This window comes from Somniosus microcephalus, chromosome 12 (assembly GCF_052327205.1).
Source record: "Somniosus microcephalus isolate GS21.2 chromosome 12, FLI_Smic_1.0, whole genome shotgun sequence".
Classification (NCBI taxonomy): domain Eukaryota; kingdom Metazoa; phylum Chordata; class Chondrichthyes; order Squaliformes; family Somniosidae; genus Somniosus; species Somniosus microcephalus.
The window spans coordinates 170,290,067-170,313,750 of record NC_140998.1 but is presented as its reverse complement, the minus strand read 5'-3'; the positions used below and the strand labels follow the sequence as shown (position 1 = coordinate 170,313,750).

At 58.7% G+C, this 23,684-nt stretch overlaps 1 protein-coding gene across 1 annotated transcript in view; it reads right to left on the bottom strand.

Annotated features, from left to right (window-relative positions):
* Window positions 1-23,684, bottom strand: part of sptbn5 (spectrin, beta, non-erythrocytic 5) — a 781,023-nt gene that overhangs the window by 722,242 nt on the left and 35,097 nt on the right. Inside the window, 2 exon segments of the mRNA XM_086003837.1 lie at window positions 331-488; window positions 1,148-1,264. Of these exon segments, the coding sequence (XP_085859963.1) occupies window positions 331-488; window positions 1,148-1,264 (275 nt within the window).

Below are 23,684 nucleotides of genomic sequence, written 5' to 3'. Positions count from 1 at the left end.
TGCTGGGGTTCCATTCCAGGGAGTGACTTCCCCCACTCCCAGTACCTCAGCGAGCTGATTCATGCTGGGGTTCCATTCCAGGGAGTTGGCTGCTCTTCAGCACCTCACGGGCAGTTGCCATGCGATGGCATCGGCAGGTTACTCAACAGTGGGTGTCTATCATAGCCAACCCCTTCCTCTCTTCACTCAACATTCATATGTGCAGCTTCCAGTAGAGGTCACTGGATAGTGAGAAGAAGCAGGAACCCCAGCTGATTCTTCCCCTTCACATCCTGGGGACATTCAGGGTAATTGTGGTAAACAGGGTAACTGAACTGAGTTTGTGATTACCTATGAGCGTGAATAAGTGCATTGAAGGCCAGTCCATCTTTCCAGCTCGATGAGAAGTTCTGAATATCGACATTCTCATATCCGGCTGTCTTTCGTTGGCACCAAATCAGCAGAGCCTCCTTGGCAGAACGCTTGGCGCTGCTGGCACCAAACTCATCCTAGCACAGAACAGAAAGTTGGTGAGTGAACAGATTTAGGATCAGTCAGTAGCCCGAGTCTGACCAGCAGACCCCAGAGGATCATGCAGTCCGGGAATCCTTCCCAGTCTCAAAGGTGGAACCAGGCAGCTACATGCAGCAGAGGACAGTGACAAACATGCAGCAAACTCCACACCAGCAACTAGCACAGGACTCCAGCTCAAGCTGCAGTGGTTTTACTTTGTACATTCCACAGATTAAATCCTGCAGTTATGAAGCCCACTTTCATAAATATACATAAAATGATTAGAATTTACAGCACAGAAACTGGCCATTCGGTCCAACAGGTGAATAACTACAGTGTATGTAGAAGCCCCTATTTGTCTGAGCTTTTAACAATACTACAACCAGCCTGCCACATCCTTAGTAAATAGAAAAGGCACTGTACCATTGGTACCATTGAGATGACCGTACTAGTGCATTACGGGATCAGGTGTAGCCAGCTGCACAGCCCAGTCACATCACTGCATAGATGGAGGGAGTGGCAGACTGTGTAATCAATCACGTGCCTGAAGCATGTTTGACATTTCACCAGATCGGTCAGATCTGTGCATAGTCAAGCAGTGAGGGTGTGACATTCCGAGCAGTCATTTACACCAAGTAGGGCAGGTTTGTCTTACCTCATCGAGGGTGATGGAGGCAATCTGAAAGCGCAGGATAATCATCCAGATCAGACCCAGGATTAGGGTGCGGTCGCCATCCACAATGTTTTCAGGGCCAATCAGGTCCACATTTATCTGTGGGCAACAAGAACAGGCAAAATAGTACATTTAAAACCCACAACTCAGAGACATCGTGCACACACCATGTCTCAGGAACATCGTGCACTCACCGTATCGCAGAGATATCGCGCACACTAGGGATGGGCAATAAATGCTGGTATTGCCAGCGATGTCCTGATCCCATGAACGAATAAAAACACACCGTGTCTCAGTGACATCGTGCAAACACCGCGTCTCAGGGACATCGTGCACACACCGGGTCTCAGTGACATCGTGCACACACCGGGTCTCAGTGACATCGTGCAAACACCGCGTCTCAGGGACATCGTGCACACACCGGGTCTCAGTGACATCGTGCACACACCGGGTCTCACGGACATCGTGCACACACCGGGTCTCAGTGACATCGTGCACACACCACGTCTCAGGGACATCGTGCACACACCGCGTCTCAGGGACATCGTGCACACACCGCGTCTCAGGGACATCGTGCACACACCGGGTCTCAGTGACATCGTGCACACACCACGTCTCAGGGACATCGTGCACACACCGCGTCTCAGGGACATCGTGCACACACCGCGTCTCAGGGACATCGTGCACACACCGGGTCTCAGTGACATCGTGCACACACCACGTCTCAGGGACATCGTGCACACACCGCGTCTCAGGGACATCGTGCACACACCGCGTCTCAGGGACATCGTGCACACACCGCGTCTCAGGGACATCGTGCATACACCGGGTCTCAGGGACATCGTGCACACACCGGGTCTCAGGGACATCGTGCACACACCGGGTCTCAGGGACATCGTGCACACACCGGGTCTCAGTGACAAAGTGCACACACCATGACTCAGGGATATCGTGCACACACCATGTCTCAGTGACATCATGCACACACCAGGTCTAAGTGACATCGTGCACAAACCAGGTCTCAGGGAAATCGTGCACACACCGGGTCTCAGGGACATCGTGCACACACCGGGTCTCAGTGACATCGTGCACACACCGGGTCTCAGGGATATCGTGCACACACCGTGTCTCAGGGACATCGTGCACACACCGGGTCTCAGGCACATCGTGCACACACCGGGTCTCAGGCACATCGTGCACACACCGCGTCTCAGGGACATCGTGCACACACCGCGTATCAGGGACATCGTGCACACACCGTGTCTCAGGGACATCGTGCACACACCGCGTCTCAGGGACATCGTGCACACACCGTGTCTCAGGGACATCGTGTACACACCGTGTCTCAGGGACATCGTGCATACATCGTGTCTCAGGGATATCGTGCACACACCGCGTCTCACGGACATTGTGCACACACCGGGTTTCAGTGACATCGTGCATACACCGGGTCTCAGGGACATCGTGCACACACCGTGTCTCATTGACATCGTGCGCACACCGTGTCTCAGGGGCATCGTGCACACACCGGGTCTCAGGGACATCGTGCACACACCGCGTCTCAGGGACATCGTGCACACACCGGGTCTCAGGGACATCGTGCACACACCGGGTCTCAGGGACATCGTGCACACACCGCGTCTCAGGGACATCGTGCACACACCGGGTCTCAGGGACATCGTGCACACACCGGGTCTAAGGGACATCGTGCACACAGCGCGTCTCAGGGACATCGTGCACACACAGTCTCTCAGGGACATCGTGCACACACCGTGTCTCAGGGACATCGTGCACACACCGTGTCTCAGTGACATCGGGCACACACCGCGTCTCAGTGACATCGTGCACACACCGCGTCTCAGGGACATCGTGCACACTCCGCGTCTCAGGGACATCGTGTACACACCGGGTCTCAGGGACATCGTGCACACACCGGGTCTCAGGGACATCGTGCACACGCCGAGTCTCAGTGACATCGTGCACACGGCGTGTCTCAGGGACATCGTGCACACAGCGTGTCTCAGGGACATCGTGCACACACCATGTCTCAGTGACATCGTGCACACACCAGGTCTCAGGGACATCGTGCACACACCGCGTCGCAGGGACATCGTGCACACACCGCGTCTCAGTGACATCGTGCACACACCAGGTCTCAGTGACGTCGTGCACACACCGTGTCTCAGGGACATCGTGCACACACCAGGTCTCAGTGACATCGTGCACACACCGCGTTTCAGGGACATCGTGCACACACCGTGCCTCAGTGACATCGTGCACACACTGTGTCTCAGGGACATCGTGCACACACCGTGTCTCAGGGACATCGTGCACACACCAGGTCTCCGTGACATCGTGCACACACCGTGTCTCAGGGACATCGTGCACACACCGCGTCTCAGGGACATCGTGCACACACCGCGCCTCAGTGACATCGTGCACACACCGGGTCTCAGGGACATCGTGCACACACCGGGTCTCAGGGACATCGTGCACACACCGGGTCTCAGGGACATCGTGCACACACCGGGTCTAAGGGACATCGTGCACACAGCGCGTCTCAGGCACATCGTGCACACAGCACGTCTCAGGGACATCGTGCACACACAGTCTCTCAGGGACATCGTGCACACACCGTGACTCAGGGACATCGTGCACACACCATGTCTCAGTGACATCATGCACACACCAGGTCGAAGTGACATCGTGCACAAACCAGGTCTCAGGGACATCGTGCACACACCGGGTCTCAGGGACATCGTGCACACACCGGGTCTCAGGGACATCGTGCACACACCGCGTCTCAGGGACATCGTGCACACACCGTGTCTCAGTGACATCGTGCACACACCGTGTCTCAGGGACACTGTGCACACAGCACATCTCAGGGACATCGTGCACACACCGCGTCTCAGGGACATCGTGCACACACCGCGTCTCAGGGACATCGTGTACACACCGGGTCGAAGTGACATCGTGCACAAACCAGGTCTCAGGGACATCGTGCACACACCGGGTCTCAGGGACATCGTGCACACACCGGGTCTCAGTGACATCGTGCACACACCATGTCTCAGGGACATCGTGCACACACCGTGCCTCAGGGACATCGTGCACACACCGCGTCTCAGTGACATCGTGCACACACCGCGTCTCAGTGACATCATGCACACACCGCGTCTCAGGGACATCGTGCACACACCGCGTCTCAGGGACATCGTGTACACACCGGGTCTCAGGGACATCGTGCACACACCGGGTCTCAGGGACATCGTGCACACGCCGAGTCTCAGTGACATCGTGCACACGGAGTGTCTCAGGGACATCGTGCACACAGCGTGTCTCAGGGATATCGTGCACACACCATGTCTCAGTGACATCGTGCACACACCGGGTCTCAGGGACATCGTGCACACACCGTGTCGCAGGGACATCGTGCACACACCGCGTCTCAGTGACATCGTGCACACACCAGGTCTCAGTGATGTCGTGCACACACCGTGTCTCAGGGACATCGTGCACACACCAGGTCTCAGTGACATCGTGCACACACCGCGTCTCAGGGACATCGTGCACACACCGCGCCTCAGTGACATCGTGGACACACTGGGTCTCAGTGACATCGTGCACACACCGTTTCTCAGGGACATCGTGCACACACCAGGTCTCCGCGACATCGTGCACACACCGTGTCTCAGGGACATCGTGCACACACCGCGTCTCAGGGACATCGTGCACACACCGCGCCTCAGTGACATCGTGCACACACCGGGTCTCAGGGACATCGTGCACACACCGGGTCTCAGGGACATCGTGCACACACCGCGCCTCAGTGACATCGTGCACACACTGGGTCTCAGTGACATCGTGCACACACCGTGTCTCAGGGACATCGTGCACACACCAGGTCTCAGGGACATCGTGCACACACTGGGTCTCAGGGACATCGTGCACACACCGCGTCTCAGGGTCTTCGTGCACACACCGTGTCTCAGTGACATCGTGCACACACCGGGTCTCAGTGACATCGTGCACACACCGGGTCTCAGTGACATCGTGCACACACCGGGTCTCAGGGACATCGTGCACACACCGGGTCTCAGGGACATCGTGCACACACCGGGTCTCAGGGACATCGTGCACACACCGGGTCTCAGGGACATCGTGCACACACCGGGTCTCAGGGACATCGTGCACACACCGGGTCTCAGGGACATCGTGCACACACCAGGTCTCAGGGACATCGCGCACACACCGGGTCTCAGTGACATCGTGCACACACCACGTCTCAGAGACATCGTGCACACACCGCGTCTCAGGGACATCGTGCACACACCGGGTCTCAGTGACATCGTGCACACACCGGGTCTCAGGGACATCGTGCACACACCGCGTCGCAGGGACATCATGCACACACCGGGTCTCAGTGACGTCGTGCACACACCGTGTCTCAGGGACGTCGTGCACACACCGGGTCTCAGTGACATCGTGCACACACCGCGTCTCAGGGACATCGTGCACACACCGTGCCTCAGTGACATCGTGCACACACTGGGCCTCAGTGACATCGTGCACACACCGTGTCTCAGGGACATCGTGCACACACCAGGTCTCTGTGACATCGTGCACACACCGTGTCTCAGGGACATCGTGCACACACCGCGTCTCAGGGACATCGTGCAAACACCGCGCCTCAGTGACATCGTGCACACACCGGGTCTCAGGGACATCGTGCACACACCGGGTCTCAGGGACATCGTGCACACACCGCGTCTCAGGGACATCGTGCACACACCGGGTCTCAGGGACATCGTGCACACACCGGGTCCAAGGGACATCGTGCACACAGCGCGTCTCAGGGACATCGTGCACACACAGTCTCTCAGGGACATCGTGCACACACCGTGACTCAGGGACATCGTGCACACACCAGGTCTAAGTGACATCATGCACAAACCAGGTCTCAGGGACATCGTGCACAAACCGGGTCTCAGGGACATCGTGCACACACCGCGTCTCAGGGACATCGTGCACACACCGTGTCTCAGTGACATCGTGCACACACCGTGTCTCAGTGACATCGTGCACACACCATGTCTCAGGGACATCGTGCACACACCGTGTCTCAGTGACATGTTGCACACACCGGGTCTCAGTGACATCGTGCACACACCATGTCTCAGGGACATCATGCACACACCATGTCTCAGGGACATCGTGCACACACCGTGTCTCAGGGACATCGTGCACACACTGTGTCTCAGTGACATCGTGCACACACCGCGTCTCAGTGACATCGTGCACACACCGCGTCTCAGGGACATCGTGCACACACCGCGTCTCAGGGACATCGTGTACACACCGGGTCTCAGGGACATCATGCACACACCGGGTCTCAGGGACATCGTGCACACGCCGAGTCTCAGTGACATCGTGCACACGGCGTGTCTCAGGGACATCGTGCACACAGTGTGTCTCAGGGACATCGTGCACACACCATGTCTCAGTGACATCGTGCACACACCGGGTCTCAGGGACATCGTGCACACAACGCGTCGCAGGAACATCGTGCACACACCGCGTCTCAGTGACATCGTGCACACACCAGGTCTCAGGGACATCGTGCACACACCGCGTCTCAGGGACATCGTGCACACACCGCGCCTCAGTGACATCGTGCACACACTGGGTCTCAGTGACATCGTGCACACACCGTGTCTCAGGGACATCGTGCACACACCAGGTCTCAGGGACATCGGGCACACACCGGGTCTCAGGGACATCGTGCACACACTGGGTCTCAGGGACATCGTGCACACACCGCGTCTCAGGGTCTTCGTGCACACACCGGGTCTCAGTGACATCGTGCACACACCGGGTCTCAGTGACATCGTGCACACACTGGGTCTCAGTGACATCGTGCACACACCGGGTCTCAGGGACATCGTGCACACACCGGGTCTCAGGGACATCGTGCACACACCGGGTCTCAGGGACATCGTGCACACACCGGGTCTCAGGGACATCGTGCACACACTGGGTCTCAGGGACATCGTGCACACACCACGTCTCAGAGACATCGTGCACACACCGCGTCTCAGGGACATCGTGCACAACCCGGGTCTCAGGGACATCGTGCACACACCGGGTCTCAGGGACATCGTGCACACACCGCGTCTCAGGGAGATCGTGCACACACCATGTCTCAGGGACATTGTTCACACACCGCATCTCAGTGACATCATGCACACACCGCGTCTCAGGGACATCGTGCACACACCGGGTCTAAGGGACATCGTGCACACAGCGCGTCTCAGGGACATCTTGCACACACCGGGTCTCAGGTACATCGTGAACACACCGGGTCTAAGGCACATCATGCACACAGTGCGTCTCAGGGACATCGTGCACACACAGTCTCTCAGGGACATCGTGCACACACCGGGTCTCAGTGACATCATGCACACACCAGGTCTAAGTGACATCGTGCACAAACCAGGTCTCAGGGACATCGCGCACACACCGGGCCTCAGGGACATCGTGCACACACCAGGTCTCAGGGGCATCGTGCACACACCGCGTCTCAGGGACATCGTGCACACACCGTGTCTCAGGGACATCGTGCAAACATCGTGTTTCAGGGACATCGTGCACACACCGTGTCTCCGTGACATCGTGCACACACCGTGTCTCAGGGACATCGTGCACACACCGGGTCTCAGTGACATCGTGCATACACCGGGTCTCAGGGACATCGTGCACACACCGCGTCTCAGGGAGATCGTGCACACACCATGTCTCAGGGACATTGTTCACACACCGCATCTCAGTGACATCATGCACACACCGCGTCTCAGGGACATCGTGCACACACCGGGTCTCAGGGACATCGTGCACACACCGCTTCTCAGGGACATCGTGCTCACACCGCGTCTCAGTGACATCGTGCACACACCAGGTCTCAGGGACATCGTGCACACACCGCGTCTCAGGGACATCGTGCACACACCGTGTCTCAGTGACATCGTGCACACACCGCGTCTCTGGGACATCGTGCACACACCGGGTCTCAGTGACATCATGCACACACCGGGTCTAAGGGGCATCGTGCACACACCGGCTCTCAGGGACATCGAGCACACACCGGGTCTCAGGGACATCGTGCACACACTGGGTCTAAGGGACATCGTGCAAACAGCTCGTCTCAGGGACATCGTGCACACACCGGGTCTCAGGGACATCGTGCACACACCGGGTGTAAGGGACATCGTGCACACAGCGCGTCTCAGGGACATCGTGCACACACAGTCTCTCAGGGACATCGTGCACACACCGGGTCTCAGTGACAAAGTGCACACACCGTGACTCAGGGACATCGTGCACACACCATGTCTCAGTGACATCATGCACACACCAGGTCTAAGTGACATCGTGCACAAACCAGGTCTCAGGGACATCGTGCACACACCGGGTCTCAGGGACATCGTGCACACACCGGGTCTCAGGGACATCGTGCACACACCGTGTCTCAGTGACATCGTGCACACACCGTGTCTCAGGGACATCGTGCACACACCGGTTTCAGTGACATCGTGCATACACCGGGTCTCAGGGACATCGTGCATACACCGCAACTCAGTGATATCGTGCATACACCGCGTCTCAGTGATATCGTGCACACAGCGCGTCTCAGTGAAATCGTGCACAAAGCGTGTCTCAGGGACATCGTGCCACACCGGTCTCAGGGACATCGTGCACACACCGGGTCTCAGGGACATCGTGCACACACCGGGTCTCAGGGACATCGTGCACACACCGGGTCTCAGGGACATCGTGCACACACCGGGTCTCAGGGACATCGTGCACACACCTGGTCTCAGGGACATCGTGCACACACCGGGTCTCAGGGACATCGTGCACACACCGGGTCTCAGGGACATCGTGCACACACCGGGTCTCAGGGACACCGTGCACACACCGGGTCTCAGGGTCTTCGTGCACACACCGGGTCTCAGTGACATCGTGCACACACCGGGTCTCAGTGACATCGTGCATACACCGGGTCTCAGGGACATCATGCACACACCGGGTCTCAGGGACATCGTGCACACACCGGGTCTCAGGGACATCGTGCACACACCGGGTCTCAGGGACAGCGTGCACACACCGGGTCTGAGTGACATCGTGCACACACCGGGTCTCAGGGACATCGTGCACACACTGGGTCTCAGGGACATCGTGCACGCACCGCGTCTCAGGGTCATCATGCACACACCGGGTCTCAGGGACATTGTGCACACACCACGTCTCAGGGACATCGTGCACACACCGGGTCTCAGTGACATCATGCACACACCGGGTCTAAGGGACATCGTGCACACACCGGGTCTCAGTGACAAAGTGCACACACCGTGACTCAGGGACATCGTGCACACACCATGTCTTAGTGACATCATGCACACACCAGGTCTAAGTGACATCGTGCACAAAGCAGGTCTCAGGGACATCGCGCACACACCGGGTCTCAGGGACATCGTGCACACACCGGGTCTCAGGGACATCGTGCACACACAGCGTCTCAGGGACATCGTGCACACACTGCCTCTCAGGGACATCGTGCACACATCGTGTTTCAGGGACATCGTGCACACACCGTGTCTCAGTGACATTGTGCACACACCGTGTCTCAGGGACATCGTGCACACACCGGGTCTCAGTGACATCGTGCATACACCGGGTCTCAGGGACATCGTGCACACACCGGGTCTCAGGGACATCGTGCACACACCGCGTCTCAGGGACATCGTGCACACACCGTGTCTCAGTGACATCGTGCACACACCGTGTCTCAGGGACATCGTGCACACACCGCGTCTCAGGGACATCGTGCACACACCGTGTCTCAGGGACATCGTGCACACAGCACGTCTCAGTGACATCGTGCACACACCGGGTCTAAGGCACATCGTGCACACACCACGTCTCAGTGACATCGTGCACACACCGCGTCTCAGGGACATCGTGCACACACCGTGTCTCAGTGACATCGTGCACACACCGCGTCTCAGGGACATCGTGCACACAACGTGTCTCAGTGACATCGTGCACACACCGTGTCTCAGGGACATCGTGCACACACCGGGTCTCAGGGACATCGTGCACACACCGGGTCTCATGGACATCGTGCACACACCGCGTCTCAGGGACATCGTGCACACACCGTGTCTCAGTGACATCGTGCACACACTGCGTCTCAGGGACATCGTGCACACACTGGGTCTCAGTGACATCGTGCACACACCGCGTCTCAGGGACATGGTGCACACACCGGGTCTCAGGGACATCGTGCACACACCACGTCTCAGGGATATCATGCACACACCGTGTCTCAGTGACATCGTGCAGGCACCGGGTCTCAGGGACATCGTGCACACACCGTGTCTCAGTGACATCGTGCACACACCGCGTCTCTGGGACATCGTGCAAACACCGGGTCTCAGTGACATCGTGCGCACACCGTGTCTCAGGGGCATCGTGCACACACCGCGTCTCAGGGACATCGTGCACACACCGCGTCTCAAGGACATCGTGCACACACCGCGTCTCAGTGACATCGTGCACACACCGCGTCTCAGTGACATCGTGCACACACCGCGTCTCAGGGACATCATGCACACACCGTGTCTCAGGGACATCGTGTACACACCGTGTCTCAGGGACATCGTGCAAACATCGTGTCTCAGGGACATCGTGCACACACCGCGTCTCACGGACATCGTGCACACAGCGTGTCTCAGTGACATCGTGCACACAGCACGTCTCAGGGACATCGTGCACACACCGGGTCTCAGGGACATCGTGCACACAGCGTGTCTCAGGGACATCGTGCACACACTGTGTCTCAGGGACATCGTGCACACACCGTGTCTCAGGGACATCGTGCATACACCGCCTCTCAGCGACATCGTGCATACACCGCATCTCAGTGATATCGTGCACACAGCGCATCTCAGTGACATCGTGCACAAAGCGTGTCTCAGGGACATCGTGCACACACCGGGTCTCAGGGATATCGTGCACACACCGGATCTCAGGGACAACGTGCACACACCGGGTCTCAGGGACATCGTGCACACACCGGGTCTCAGGGACATCGTGCACACACCGGGTCTCAGGGACATCGTGCACACACCGGGTCTCAGGGACATCGTGCACACACCGGGTCTCAGGGACATCGTGCACACACCAGGTCTCAGGGACATCGTGCACACACCGGGTCTCAGGGACATCGTGCACACACCGTGTCTCAGTGACATCGTGCACACACCAGGTCTCAGTGACGTAGTGCACACACCGTGTCTCAGGGACATCGTGCACACACCAGGTCTCAGTGACATCGTGCACACACCGCGTCTCAGGGACATCGTGCACACACCGGGTCTCCGTGACATCGTGCACACACCGCGTCTCAGGGACATCGTGCACACACCGCGTCTCAGGGACATCGTGCAGACACCGCGCCTCAGTGACATCGTGCACACACCGGGTCTCAGGGACATCGTGCACACACCAGGTCTCAGGGACATCGTGCACACACCGGGTCTCAGGGAGATCGTGCACACACTGGGTCTCAGGGACATCGTGCACACACCGCGTCTCAGGGACATCGTGCACACACCGCTTCTCAGTGACATCGTGCACACAGCACGTCTCAGGGACATCGTGCACACACCGCGTCTGTGTCTCAGGGACATCGTGCACACACCAGGTCTCAGTGACATCGTGCACACACCGTGTCTCAGTGACATCGTGCACACACCGGGTCTCAGTGACATCGTGCACACAGCGGGTCTCAGGGACATCGTGCACACACCGCGTCTCAGGGACATCGTGCACACACCGGGTCTCAGGGACATCGTGCACACACCGGGTCTCAGTGACATCGTGCACACACCGGGTCTCAGGGACATCGTGCACACACCGGGTCTCAGGGACATCATGCACACACTGGGTCTCAGGGACATCGTGCACACACCGGGTCTCAGGGACATCGTGCACACACCATGTTTCAGGGACACTGTGCACACAGCACGTCTCAGGGACATCGTGCACACACCGTGTCTCAGTGACATCATGCACACACCATGTCTCAGGGACACTGTGCACACAGTACGTCTCAGGGACATCGTGCATACACCGTGTCTCAGGAACGTCGTGTAAACAGCGTGTCTCAGGGACATCGTGCACACACCATGTCTCAGTGACATCGTGCACACACCGGGTCTCAGGGACATCGTGCACACACCGCGTCGCAGGGACATCGTGCACACACCGCGTCTCAGTGACATCGTGCACACACAGGGTCTCAGTGATATCGTGCACACAGCGTGTCTCCGTGACATCGTGCACACACCGGGTCTCAGTGACATCGTGCACACACCATGTCTCAGGGACATCATGCATACACCATGTCTCAGGGACATCGTGCACACACCGTGTCTCAGTGACATCGTGCACACACCGCGTCTCAGTGACATTGTGCACACACCGCGTCTCAGGGACATCGTGCACACACCGCGTCTCAGGGACATCGTGCACACACCGCGTCTCAGGGACATCGTGTACACACCGTGTCTCAGGGACATCGTGCACACACCGGGTCTCAGGGACATCGTGCACACACCGAGTCTCAGTGACATCGTGCACACGGCGTGTCTCAGGGACATCGTGCTCACAGCATGTCTCAGGGACATCGTGCACACACCATGTCTCAGTGACATCGTGCACACACCGGGTCTCAGGAACATCGTGCACACACCACGTCGCAGGAATATCGTGCACACACCGCGTCTCAGTGACATCGTGCACACACCAGGTCTCAGTGACGTCGTGCACACACTGTGTCTCAGGGACATCGTGCACACACCAGGTCTCAGTGACATCGTGCACACACCGCGTCTCAGGGACATCGTGCACACTCCGCGCTTCAGTGACATCTTGCACACACTGGGTCTCAGTGACATCGTGCACACACCGTGTCTCAGGGATATCGTGCACACACCGGGACTCCGTGACATCGTGCACACACCGCGTCTCAGGGACATCGTGCAGACACCGCGCCTCAGTAACATCGTGCACACACCGGGTCTCAGGGACATCGTGCACACACCGGGTCTCAGGGACATCGTGCACACACCGCGCCTCAGGGACATCGTGCACACTCCGCGCTTCAGTGACATCTTGCACACACTGGGTCTCAGTGACATCGTGCACACACCGTGTCTCAGGGATATCGTGCACACACCGGGACTCCGTGACATCGTGCACACACCGCGTCTCAGGGACATCGTGCAGACACCGCGCCTCAGTGACATCGTGCACACACCGGGTCTCAGGGACATCGTGCACACACCGGGTCTCAGGGACATCGTGCACACACCGCGCCTCAGTGACATCGTGCACACACTGGGTCTCAGTGACATCGTGCACACACCGTGCCTCAGGGACATCGTGCACACACCAGGTCTCAGGGACATCGTGCACACACTGGGTCTCAGGGAGATCGTGCACACACTGGGTCTCAGGGACATCGTGCACACACCGCGTCTCAGGGACATCGTGCACACACTGGGTCTCAGGGACATCGTGCACACACCGTGCCTCAGGGACATCGTGCACACACCGGGTCTCAGGGACATCGTGCACACACCGGGTCTCAGGGACATCGTGCACACACCGGGTCTCAGGGACATCGTGCACACACCGGGTCTCAGGGACATCGTGCACACACCTGGTCTCAGGGACATCGTGCACACACCGGGTCTCAGGGACATCGTGCACACACCGGGTCTCAGGGACATCGTGCACACACCGGGTCTCAGGGACACCGTGCACACACCGGGTCTCAGGGTCTTCGTGCACACACCGGGTCTCAGTGACATCGTGCACACACCGGGTCTCAGTGACATCGTGCATACACCGGGTCTCAGGGACATCATGCACACACCGGGTCTCAGGGACATCGTGCACACACCGGGTCTCAGGGACATCGTGCACACACCGGGTCTCAGGGACAGCGTGCACACACCGGGTCTGAGTGACATCGTGCACACACCGGGTCTCAGGGACATCGTGCACACACTGGGTCTCAGGGACATCGTGCACGCACCGCGTCTCAGGGTCATCATGCACACACCGGGTCTCAGGGACATTGTGCACACACCACGTCTCAGGGACATCGTGCACACACCGGGTCTCAGTGACATCATGCACACACCGGGTCTAAGGGACATCGTGCACACACCGGGTCTCAGTGACAAAGTGCACACACCGTGACTCAGGGACATCGTGCACACACCATGTCTTAGTGACATCATGCACACACCAGGTCTAAGTGACATCGTGCACAAAGCAGGTCTCAGGGACATCGCGCACACACCGGGTCTCAGGGACATCGTGCACACACCGGGTCTCAGGGACATCGTGCACACACAGCGTCTCAGGGACATCGTGCACACACTGCCTCTCAGGGACATCGTGCACACATCGTGTTTCAGGGACATCGTGCACACACCGTGTCTCAGTGACATTGTGCACACACCGTGTCTCAGGGACATCGTGCACACACCGGGTCTCAGTGACATCGTGCATACACCGGGTCTCAGGGACATCGTGCACACACCGGGTCTCAGGGACATCGTGCACACACCGCGTCTCAGGGACATCGTGCACACACCGTGTCTCAGTGACATCGTGCACACACCGTGTCTCAGGGACATCGTGCACACACCGCGTCTCAGGGACATCGTGCACACACCGTGTCTCAGGGACATCGTGCACACAGCACGTCTCAGTGACATCGTGCACACACCGGGTCTAAGGCACATCGTGCACACACCACGTCTCAGTGACATCGTGCACACACCGCGTCTCAGGGACATCGTGCACACACCGTGTCTCAGTGACATCGTGCACACACCGCGTCTCAGGGACATCGTGCACACAACGTGTCTCAGTGACATCGTGCACACACCGTGTCTCAGGGACATCGTGCACACACCGGGTCTCAGGGACATCGTGCACACACCGGGTCTCATGGACATCGTGCACACACCGCGTCTCAGGGACATCGTGCACACACCGTGTCTCAGTGACATCGTGCACACACTGCGTCTCAGGGACATCGTGCACACACTGGGTCTCAGTGACATCGTGCACACACCGCGTCTCAGGGACATGGTGCACACACCACGTCTCAGGGATATCATGCACACACCGTGTCTCAGTGACATCGTGCAGGCACCGGGTCTCAGGGACATCGTGCACACACCGTGTCTCAGTGACATCGTGCACACACCGCGTCTCTGGGACATCGTGCAAACACCGGGTCTCAGTGACATCGTGCGCACACCGTGTCTCAGGGGCATCGTGCACACACCGCGTCTCAGGGACATCGTGCACACACCGCGTCTCAAGGACATCGTGCACACACCGCGTCTCAGTGACATCGTGCACACACCGCGTCTCAGTGACATCGTGCACACACCGCGTCTCAGGGACATCATGCACACACCGTGTCTCAGGGACATCGTGTACACACCGTGTCTCAGGGACATCGTGCAAACATCGTGTCTCAGGGACATCGTGCACACACCGCGTCTCACGGACATCGTGCACACAGCGTGTCTCAGTGACATCGTGCACACAGCACGTCTCAGGGACATCGTGCACACACCGGGTCTCAGGGACATCGTGCACACAGCGTGTCTCAGGGACATCGTGCACACACTGTGTCTCAGGGACATCGTGCACACACCGTGTCTCAGGGACATCGTGCATACACCGCCTCTCAGCGACATCGTGCATACACCGCATCTCAGTGATATCGTGCACACAGCGCATCTCAGTGACATCGTGCACAAAGCGTGTCTCAGGGACATCGTGCACACACCGGGTCTCAGGGATATCGTGCACACACCGGATCTCAGGGACAACGTGCACACACCGGGTCTCAGGGACATCGTGCACACACCGGGTCTCAGGGACATCGTGCACACACCGGGTCTCAGGGACATCGTGCACACACCGGGTCTCAGGGACATCGTGCACACACCGGGTCTCAGGGACATCGTGCACACACCAGGTCTCAGGGACATCGTGCACACACCGGGTCTCAGGGACATCGTGCACACACCGTGTCTCAGTGACATCGTGCACACACCGCGTCTCAGGGACATCGTGCACACACCACATCTCAGGGACATCGTGCAAACACCGGGTCTCAGGGACATCGTGCACACACCATGTCTCAGGGACACTGTGCACACAGCCCGTCTCAGGGACATCGTGCACACACCGTGTCTCAGTGACATCGTGCACACACCGGGTCTCAGGAACATCGTGCACACACCGCGTCGCAGGAACATCGTGCACACACCGCGTCTCAGTGACATCGTGCACACACCAGGTCTCAGTGACGTAGTGCACACACCGTGTCTCAGGGACATCGTGCACACACCAGGTCTCAGTGACATCGTGCACACACCGCGTCTCAGGGACATCGTGCACACACCGGGTCTCCGTGACATCGTGCACACACCGTGTCTCAGGGACATCGTGCACACACCGCGTCTCAGGGACATCGTGCAGACACCGCGCCTCAGTGACATCGTGCACACACCGGGTCTCAGGGACATCGTGCACACACCAGGTCTCAGGGACATCGTGCACACACCGGGTCTCAGGGAGATCGTGCACACACTGGGTCTCAGGGACATCGTGCACACACCGCGTCTCAGGGACATCGTGCACACACCGCGTCTCAGTGACATCGTGCACACAGCACGTCTCAGGGACATCGTGCACACACCGCGTCTGTGTCTCAGGGACATCGTGCACACACCAGGTCTCAGTGACATCGTGCACACACCGTGTCTCAGTGACATCGTGCACACACCGGGTCTCAGTGACATCGTGCACACAGCGGGTCTCAGGGACATCGTGCACACACCGCGTCTCAGGGACATCGTGCACACACCGGGTCTCAGGGACATCGTGCACACACCGGGTCTCAGTGACATCGTGCACACACCGGGTCTCAGGGACATCGTGCACACACCGGGTCTCAGGGACATCATGCACACACTGGGTCTCAGGGACATCGTGCACACACCGGGTCTCAGGGACATCGTGCACACACCATGTTTCAGGGACACTGTGCACACAGCACGTCTCAGGGACATCGTGCACACACCGTGTCTCAGTGACATCATGCACACACCATGTCTCAGGGACACTGTGCACACAGTACGTCTCAGGGACATCGTGCATACACCGTGTCTCAGGAACGTCGTGTAAACAGCGTGTCTCAGGGACATCGTGCACACACCATGTCTCAGTGACATCGTGCACACACCGGGTCTCAGGGACATCGTGCACACACCGCGTCGCAGGGACATCGTGCACACACCGCGTCTCAGTGACATCGTGCACACACAGGGTCTCAGTGATATCGTGCACACAGCGTGTCTCCGTGACATCGTGCACACACCGGGTCTCAGTGACATCGTGCACACACCATGTCTCAGGGACATCATGCATACACCATGTCTCAGGGACATCGTGCACACACCGTGTCTCAGTGACATCGTGCACACACCGCGTCTCAGTGACATTGTGCACACACCGCGTCTCAGGGACATCGTGCACACACCGCGTCTCAGGGACATCGTGCACACACCGCGTCTCAGGGACATCGTGTACACACCGTGTCTCAGGGACATCGTGCACACACCGGGTCTCAGGGACATCGTGCACACACCGAGTCTCAGTGACATCGTGCACACGGCGTGTCTCAGGGACATCGTGCTCACAGCATGTCTCAGGGACATCGTGCACACACCATGTCTCAGTGACATCGTGCACACACCGGGTCTCAGGAACATCGTGCACACACCACGTCGCAGGAATATCGTGCACACACCGCGTCTCAGTGACATCGTGCACACACCAGGTCTCAGTGACGTCGTGCACACACTGTGTCTCAGGGACATCGTGCACACACCAGGTCTCAGTGACATCGTGCACACACCGCGTCTCAGGGACATCGTGCACACTCCGCGCTTCAGTGACATCTTGCACACACTGGGTCTCAGTGACATCGTGCACACACCGTGTCTCAGGGATATCGTGCACACACCGGGACTCCGTGACATCGTGCACACACCGCGTCTCAGGGACATCGTGCAGACACCGCGCCTCAGTAACATCGTGCACACACCGGGTCTCAGGGACATCGTGCACACACCGGGTCTCAGGGACATCGTGCACACACCGCGCCTCAGGGACATCGTGCACACTCCGCGCTTCAGTGACATCTTGCACACACTGGGTCTCAGTGACATCGTGCACACACCGTGTCTCAGGGATATCGTGCACACACCGGGACTCCGTGACATCGTGCACACACCGCGTCTCAGGGACATCGTGCAGACACCGCGCCTCAGTGACATCGTGCACACACCGGGTCTCAGGGACATCGTGCACACACCGGGTCTCAGGGACATCGTGCACACACCGCGCCTCAGTGACATCGTGCACACACTGGGTCTCAGTGACATCGTGCACACACCGTGCCTCAGGGACATCGTGCACACACCAGGTCTCAGGGACATCGTGCACACACTGGGTCTCAGGGAGATCGTGCACACACTGGGTCTCAGGGACATCGTGCACACACCGCGTCTCAGGGACATCGTGCACACACCGCGCCTCAGGGACATCGTGCACACAGCACGTCTCAGGGACATCATGCACACACCGCGTCTGTGTCTCAGGGACATCGTGCACACACCAGGTCTCAGTGACATCGTGCACACACCGTGTCTCAGTGACATCGTGCACACACCGGGTCTCAGTGACATCGTGCACACAGCGGGTCTCAGGGACATCGTGCACACACCGGGTCTCAGGGACATCGTGCACACACCGGGTCTCAGTGACATCGTGCACACACCGTGTCTCAGTGACATCGTGCACACAGCGGGTCTCAGGGACATCGTGCACACACCGGGTCTCAGGGACATCATGTGCACACCGTGTCTCAGTGACATCGTGCACACACCAGGTCTCAGTGACATCGTGCACACACCGTGTCTCAGGGACATCGTGCACACACCAGGTCTCAGTGACATCGTGCACACGCCACGTCTCAGGGACATCGTGCACACACCGCGCCTCAGTGACATCGTACACACACTGGGTCTCAGTTACATCGTGCACACTCCGTGTCTCAGGGACATCGTGCACACACCGGGTCTCAGTGACATCGTGCACACACCGTGTCTCAGGGACATCGTGCACACACCTCGTCTCAGGAACATCGTGCACACACCGCGCCTCAGTGACATCATGCACACACCGGGTCTCAGGGACATCGTGAACAAACCGGGTCTCAGGGACATCGTGCACACACCGCGCCTCAGTGACATCGTGCACACACTGATTCTCAGTGACATCATGCACACACCGGGTCTCAGGGACATCGTGCACACACCGGGTCTCAGGGACATCGTGGACACACCGGGTCTCAGGGACATCGTGCACACACCGGGTCTCAGGGACATCGTGCACACAGCGTGTCTCGGGGACATCGTGCATACACCGTGTCTCAGGGACATCGTGCACACACCGCGTCTCAGGAACATCGTGCACACACCGCGCCTCAGTGACATCATGCACACACCGGGTCTCAGGGACATCGTGCACACACCGGGTCTCAGGGACATCGTGCACACACCGCGCCTCAGTGACACCGTGCACACACCGGGTCTCAGTGACATCGTGCACAGACCGGGTCTCAGGGACATCGTGCACACAGCGTGTCTCAGGGACATCGTGCATACACCGTGTCTCAGTGACATCGTGCACACACCGCGTCTCAGGGACATCGTGCACACACCGCGTCTCAGGGACATCGTGCACACACTGGGTCTCAGGGACATCGTGCACACACCGCGTCTCAGGGACATCGTGCACACACCGCGTCTCAGGGACATCGTGCACACTCCGCCCTTCAGTGACATCGTGCACACAGCACGTCTCAGGGACATCGTGCACACACCGCGTCTGTGTCTCAGGGACATCGTGCACACACCAGGTCTCAGTGACATCGTGCACACACCGTGTCTCAGTGACATCGTGCACACACCGGGTCTCAGTGACATCGTGCACACAGTCGGTCTCAGGGACATCGTGCACACACCGGGTCTCAGGGACATCATGCACACACCGTGTCTCAGTGACATCGTGCACACACCAGGTCTCAGTGACATTGTGCACACAGCGTGTCTCAGGGACATCGTGCACACACCTCGTCTCAGGCACATCGTGCACACACCGCGTCTCAGTGACATCATGCACACACCGGGTCTCAGGGAGATCGCGCACACACCGGGTCTCAGGGACATCGTGCACACACCGGGTCTCAGGGACATCGTGCACACACCGGGTCTCAGGGACATCGTGCACACACCGGGTCTCAGGGACATCGTGTACACACCGCGTCTCAGGGACATCGTGCACACACCGCGTCTCAGGGACATCGTGCACACACCGGGTCTCAGGGACATCGTGCACACAGCGTGTCTCGGGGACATCGTGCATACACCGTGTCTCAGGGACATCGTGCACACACCGCGTCTCAGGAACATCGTGCACACACCGCCCCTCAGTGACATCATGCACACACCGGGTCTCAGGGACATCGTGCACACACCGGGTCTCAGGGACATCGTGCACACACCGCGCCTCAGTGACATCGTGCACACACTGGGTCTCAGTGACATCGTGCACACACCGTGTCTCAGGGACATCGTGCACACACCAGGTCTCAGTGACATCGTGCACACACCAGGTCTCAGGGACATCGTGCACACACCGTGTCTCAGGGACATCGTGCACACACCGGGTCTCAGGGACATCGTGCACACAGCGTGTCTCGGGGACATCGTGCACACACCGCGTCTCAGGGACATCGTGCAGACACCGCGCCTCAGTGACATCGTGCACACACCGGGTCTCAGGGACATCGTGCACACACCGGGTCTCAGGGACATCGTGCACACACCGCGCCTCAGTGACATCGTGCACACACTGGGTCTCAGTGACATCGTGCACACACCGTGCCTCAGGGACATCGTGCACACACCAGGTCTCAGGGACATCGTGCACACACTGGGTCTCAGGGAGATCGTGCACACACTGGGTCTCAGGGACATCGTGCACACACCGCGTCTCAGGGACATCGTGCACACACCGCGCCTCAGTGACATCGTGCACACAGCACGTCTCAGGGACATCGTGCACACACCGCGTCTGTGTCTCAGGGACATCGTGCACACACCAGGTCTCAGTGACATCGTGCACGCACCGTGTCTCAGTGACATCGTGCACACACCGGGTCTCAGTGACATCGTGCACACAGCGGGTCTCAGGGACATCGTGCACACACCGGGTCTCAGGGACATCGTGCACACACCGGGTCTCAGTGACATCGTGCACACACCGTGTCTCAGTGACATCGTGCACACAGCGGGTCTCAGGGACATCGTGCACACACCGGGTCTCAGGGACATCATGTGCACACCGTGTCTCAGTGACATCGTGCACACACCAGGTCTCAGTGACATCGTGCACACACCGTGTCTCAGGGACATCGTGCACACACCAGGTCTCAGTGACATCGTGCACACGCCACGTCTCAGGGACATCGTGCACACACCGCGCCTCAGTGACATCGTACACACACTGGGTCTCAGTGACATCGTGCACACTCCGTGTCTCAGGGACATCGTGCACACACCGGGTCTCAGTGACATCGTGCATACACCGTGTCTCAGGGACATCGTGCACACACCGCGTCTCAGGAACATCGTGCACACACCGCCCCTCAGTGACATCATGCACACACCGGGTCTCAGGGACATCGTGCACACACCGGGTCTCAGGGACATCGTGCACACACCGCGTCTCAGGAACATCGTGCACACACCGCCCCTCAGTGACATCATGCACACACCGGGTCTCAGGGACATCGTGCACACACCGGGTCTCAGGGACATCATGCACACACCGCGCCTCAGTGACATCGTGCACACACTGGGTCTCAGTGACATCGTGCACACACCGTGTCTCAGGGACATCGTGCACACACCAGGTCTCAGGGACATCGTGCACACACCGGGTCTCAGGGACATCGTGCACACACCGGGTCTCAGGGACATCGTGCACACACCGCGCCTCAGGGACATCGTGCACACTCCGCGCTTCAGTGACATCTTGCACACACTGGGTCTCAGTGACATCGTGCACACACCGTGTCTCAGGGATATCGTGCACACACCGGGACTCCGTGACATCGTGCACACACCGCGTCTCAGGGACATCGTGCAGACACCGCGCCTCAGTGACATCGTGCACACACCGGGTCTCAGGGACATCGTGCACACACCGGGTCTCAGGGACATCGTGCACACACCGCGCCTCAGTGACATCGTGCACACACTGGGTCTCAGTGACATCGTGCACACACCGTGCCTCAGGGACATCGTGCACACACCAGGTCTCAGGGACATCGTGCACACACTGGGTCTCAGGGAGATCGTGCACACACTGGGTCTCAGGGACATCGTGCACACACCGCGTCTCAGGGACATCGTGCACACACCGCGCCTCAGGGACATCGTGCACACAGCACGTCTCAGGGACATCATGCACACACCGCGTCTGTGTCTCAGGGACATCGTGCACACACCAGGTCTCAGTGACATCGTGCACACACCGTGTCTCAGTGACATCGTGCACACACCGGGTCTCAGTGACATCGTGCACACAGCGGGTCTCAGGGACATCGTGCACACACCGGGTCTCAGGGACATCGTGCACACACCGGGTCTCAGTGACATCGTGCACACACCGTGTCTCAGTGACATCGTGCACACAGCGGGTCTCAGGGACATCGTGCACACACCGGGTCTCAGGGACATCATGTGCACAACGTGTCTCAGTGACATCGTGCACACACCAGGTCTCAGTGACATCGTGCACACACCGTGTCTCAGGGACATCGTGCACACACCAGGTCTCAGTGACATCGTGCACACGCCACGTCTCAGGGACATCGTGCACACACCGCGCCTCAGTGACATCGTACACACACTGGGTCTCAGTTACATCGTGCACACTCCGTGTCTCAGGGACATCGTGCACACACCGGGTCTCAGTGACATCGTGCACACACCGTGTCTCAGGGACATCGTGCACACACCTCGTCTCAGGAACATCGTGCACACACCGCGCCTCAGTGACATCATGCACACACCGGGTCTCAGGGACATCGTGAACAAACCGGGTCTCAGGGACATCGTGCACACACCGCGCCTCAGTGACATCGTGCACACACTGATTCTCAGTGACATCATGCACACACCGGGTCTCAGGGACATCGTGGACACACCGGGTC